We start from the raw sequence: 4645 nt of genomic DNA, 5'->3' as shown, positions 1-4645 counted from the left end.
GAGGGGCAGGTGAGGGGGAGGGGCAGGTGGGGGAGGGGCTGCCAGCATGGGCGTTGGTGGGTGGAGGGGACTACACGGCCCATGGAGGGTCCCTCTCTGCGGGGGCTCCCTCTCCCGCGCACCAGGGGCCCTCAGTCCTGCTGTGGCTCCCAGAGCTGGCCTGAGCTCTCCTGGCCGCCCTGCCCTGCTCCTGGTGGGCAGCCCCCAGGTTTGGGACATGGATTCTGCCCAGGGAATCGCAGTCCCTTGCTGGTCTGAGCAGAGCCTCTTCTGTCTAGGGCCCAGGTATGGCCAGAGGGCTGGACCTGGCCGGCCTGCAGCCCACAGGCCAGTAGGAGGCTGCCCGGTGTCTCGGCTTGCAGCGGCACGTCTTGTCCCCAGGCCTTCTCCCCGGGTCTGGGAGGAGTGACCGCGGGAAGCCCGTCCCCGTCTCTGCTAACATCATGGCCCTGCCGCGTGTCGTCCTGGGTCTGGCCTCTCTCACGCCACTTTATCGGTTTGGGATGATTTTTCTTAGATTCTATGGTTAGATTTCCAGCCCTGTCCCCTTCCCCGTCCCCGCCCCAGGGAAGCAAGGTCCCCTGCACCCAGGCCAGGCAACTCCCTGACCACGGCCCCCAGAAGGGAGCAAAGGGAGCGGCCACGGGCGTGGGGCCAGCAGGGAGCAGGCAGACCCCCGTCTCACGGCTGGTGGAGGGTCCTCCTCAGAGCTTCTGCATGAGGCTGGCTGGGACCCAGGCCGCGTCGGGTGAACAGCGGTTGGTGTCCCGCTGGTGACACGGCAGCTGCCGGGAGATGGCGAGGGTTTCCAGCCTGTTGGTTTTGGCTGATGGACGGCTGTGTAACGAGTTTGCCTGAAACTTAGCAGCTGAAACCCACCGCAGATGAGCCTTCCCCTCCAGCTCTGAGAACTCGGGAGGCCTGGCCAGGGGCCCTGGCTCCTGGGCTCCACCGAAGCTGCTGGCAGGCTGTGGCTGAGCTGCAATCTGTGAACAGCAGCTGGGCATCTGTCCCTCCTGGCCGCAGTGGGTCCTGGCTGCTGGTCCCACCCTTGTGGCGGGGCTTGATGTGGCCAGAGGGCTTTGGCCTGGCCTGGACGCAGACACTCTCCCTTCTTGGGGCCAGGGCAGGGCTGGAAATTCAACAGGATCAGAGAAAAGCCCAAACCAACAAAAGGGAGAGAGAGAAGCCAGACACAAAAGAGGGGCCTGCTGGGCCTCGCTTAGCTCTGGGGAGAAGTCGGGACAGCGGGAGCTCTGGGGGCTGGGCTTGGGGGTGCTCCCTCCCCACCCCCACACGTGGGGGCCTCGCCCTGTGCTCCTTGCTCTGTGACAGTGTGTCCCCGCGACAGAACGGAACCACAAAACAATAAAATCTCAGCGTTTCCGGGTGTGGAAAATGGGCCTGGGCCTTCCCGTCCCAGCCCCGACGGGGAGAGGGCAGGTCTGCAGACTTTCTTTTTAACTTTTTTTTTTTCCTCTGACAATTTCCCCTTCAGCACAGGCAAGGACCAGCCTTCGGGTGAGTAGGTCCCCACACAGCAGCCCTTTCCCATCTGATGTGAATCAGCTCCTCCCCATGAGCTTCCGAGCGCTCAGCAGCGGGGGCTCAGCCTGTGGCTGTGCCTTGTGACGGGGCAGGTCACCGAGGGGTCCTTCGACCCCCTTCACTCCTCCACCCCTTGGTTGGTTGCTCTGGGTAACTGCCCCCCACCCACCCATCGTTCATCCTCCTTCCATCCATCCACCCACCCACCCACCCATCACCCATCCCCACGGGCACCCACCCACCCATCACCCACCCACCCACGTATCCACCACTCACCGACCCACCAAGCACAAAGGACATGAGTCTGAGGACAGGGGACACCTGAACTGGAGCCAGGGTCTGAGCCCTCTGGTGCCCAGACCCCAAAGAAAGCATTGGGCTGCCGAGGGCGCTGGCCTCCCCACAGGCGCAGACACTCGGGAGGAGGTGACATCCTCTCTCTGCCAGGGAGGAGACTCGTGTGCCTGGTGCCAGCACCCATGGCTGCCTTAGAGACCTGTAGGGTGGGACACAGGAGCAGGGTCCAGGTTGCAGTCAGGTGGTCAAGGAGCCCACTGTGGAGGACCCCATTCACTGAGTCCTGCAGCTGTCCCCAGGCCAGGTGCACACCTGCCACCCCCTTTACCTTCTGCCACCCCTTCTGCAGTGACCCCACCTCGTAGGCCTCACGGGCCAGCCGTAGGGCACAGACAGGGAAACTGAGACGCAGGGGTGGGGCCGCTCTCTGGGGACAACAGCCAGGGAGCCGTGGCCCAGACCCGAGCCTTGCATTTAAGAACTCTAAGATCAATCTGCCGCTCGGTCTGGGCTGGTTTCTGGGAAAACATGCGCGGCTTCTTGGAAGATGGCCACGTGGTAACGAGCTGTCTGTCGTCCGTCTGCAGAGGACGTCCTTGATGAACTCCTTAAGATGGCTCCAGAGAAGGTGCGCGCTGTGGAGGAGGTAGGAGCCACCAAGGCCGCGGCCCTGCCCCCGCCGGCCTACCACCCGCGGAATCTCGGGGCGGAGGGTGGACGCAGGCCTGGGCTCCATTCCTGCTGGGCGCCAGGCGCTGGGGGGCTTTCTGTCACCCCAGCGGGAAGGTGGCAAACCCGGGTGTGGCCCTTGCTGTTCCTCGCAGGCCATCGTGAGCTTCGTCAACCACTCGCTGCGGAGCCTGGGCCTGGCCGTGCAGAGCCTCAATTCCCAGGTGGGCACCCGGAGCGCCCCGAGCAGGGAAGGCCGGGGTCGGGTGGGCTCCTCAGGCCCAGGAGCTCACTGTGTCCTCAGTGTTCCTTGAGCACAGGGGACAGAGGAGCAGAAAAGCTGGTCCCCAGCCCCTGGCCTTCAGGATGGCTCTGGAGCCTGCTGGACTCCAGTGGCAACGGGCCCCGGTGTGTGGGCTCGGGCCACCTGGGCTCTGCTGGTGACAGAGGCAGGTGGAGAGAGGTCTGGTCTTCGGTGCACCACACCTGTGAGGACCGTAGCCAGAGCACGAGGGTCACAGGTGCACTCTGGTGGACATTAGCCAGGGAGGGGAGGGGCCCTAGCCCAGGACACCCGCCACGTGCCCGCCCGAGTCAGGCGCCCTCAGCATGAACTGTGCGAGCCCCCGGGACCTCTCAGCTGGGAACTGATGACACCTCACCCTGCAGAGGACCCTTGAGGCACAGTGAGGCTATGTGACTCCTCCAAGGCCACACGGGTTAAGTAGCCTGGGGACCTGACACGGCAGCTCAGTGCTCAGGTTGGGCTCAGGGCCACGCCACATGGTGGCCACATGAGGTTTGCGCATGGCGTGGTGATGTATAGGGTGGAAATACCAGGCTTCGAAGCCGGAAGGACGTGTATTCCCAAACTGCCTGCCACCCATGCTCCTCGGGCCCCGAGCACACCTCCACGTTAGCTGTGTGACCTTGAGTTAGTTACTGGACCACTCTGAACCTGAGGCTCCTCTTCTTATAAAGGTGCAGGACACTGACCTCATAGACGCCACATGTGAGCTGGTGAGCTTCGGTGCTTAGCAGGTTTCCTGGTGCACTGTGGATAAATGAGTCCTGTGAGGATTTATCATATCTATGGGTGTGAGCAGGATGATCTCTTAGGTTTACATTTTACCTGTTCCATCCCTATTTCTTCCTTGGTAAAACAGTGGTGTTTGGAAAATTACGGCCTGTACAGGTGGCCTCGAGAGACTGCTGCATACAGTGGGTGCCAAGTCCCGGCATTCCCCCTGCACAGCCAGGGGCAGTCATAGGAATGATTCAGGCCCAGTTAATGACATCAGAACCGACTTGATGGGAGGAAATTCCATTACTGACGGGAGCGGGAGCGGAGGTTTTTCCTCCAGGATCTGATCTAGCGTTCTGTGTCCTTGAAGAGATTTGTGGGTTGTATTAGCATATGACAAGCTGGTGGCAGCAAGGACAGCTTTATCTCTGAACGTACAGAGGGAATGAACAGGGATACACGTGTGGCAGCCAGCAAGCGGGGCCCAGTGTGCCCTTCCTGACTTTCCTACTGGAATAATTCTACCCTCAACTGTTCTCCCTGGTGATTCTGAAGTTCCTGAATCTGTTATTTAAAAACTGACCTGAGGCTATTCCATAGCCAATTTAAAAGTTGTTCCTTTTATTGAGCATGTACTATGTACCAGGCAGCCCAGAACGACTTTATACAGCTTTAACCCTGCGCAGTTGGGAATGTCTTCCCCATCTCTCAAGAAGATCTTGAGGCTCAGAGAGGTTGGGCAAATTCCTCAGGGCCACACAGCCTATTAAAGACACAGGGGCTTCCCCCTGACGTCATGTGTCCCACACAGGCCTCCAGCTCTTCCTTTATAGTTTGCAGACGGAGTCATCCTGCTCCTGCTGATTGGACAACTGGAAGGCTTCTTCCTGCACCTAAAGGAGTTCTACCTCACCCCGAGCTCTCCTGCAGAAATGGTGAGCCTTCCAGAGGTTCGTCAGGGGTCAGCCTCTGGGTGGACAGGTCTGCCGCACTGGCCCGCCAGCCTGTGCCTGTCCACCTCCAGGAGAAGCAAAGGACGAAGGGGAATTCTGTCCATAGGTCAGCCTGGTCACCCCCCCACCCATCTACCCACCCACCCTCTGTCCA

At 60.8% G+C, this 4645-nt stretch overlaps 1 protein-coding gene across 1 annotated transcript in view; it reads left to right on the top strand.

Annotated features, from left to right (window-relative positions):
* Window positions 1–4645, top strand: part of Parvg (parvin gamma) — a 22672-nt gene that overhangs the window by 10015 nt on the left and 8012 nt on the right. Inside the window, exons 7-10 of the mRNA XM_015501744.1 lie at window positions 1499–1521; window positions 2433–2491; window positions 2670–2738; window positions 4372–4473. Of these exons, the coding sequence (XP_015357230.1) occupies window positions 1499–1521; window positions 2433–2491; window positions 2670–2738; window positions 4372–4473 (253 nt within the window). The remainder of the gene's footprint in view (window positions 1–1498; window positions 1522–2432; window positions 2492–2669; window positions 2739–4371; window positions 4474–4645) is intronic.

Source organism: Marmota marmota, unplaced genomic scaffold (genome assembly GCF_001458135.2).
Source record: "Marmota marmota marmota unplaced genomic scaffold, marMar, whole genome shotgun sequence".
NCBI lineage: Eukaryota > Metazoa > Chordata > Mammalia > Rodentia > Sciuridae > Marmota > Marmota marmota.
This window is presented reverse-complemented; position numbering and strand designations above follow the sequence as displayed.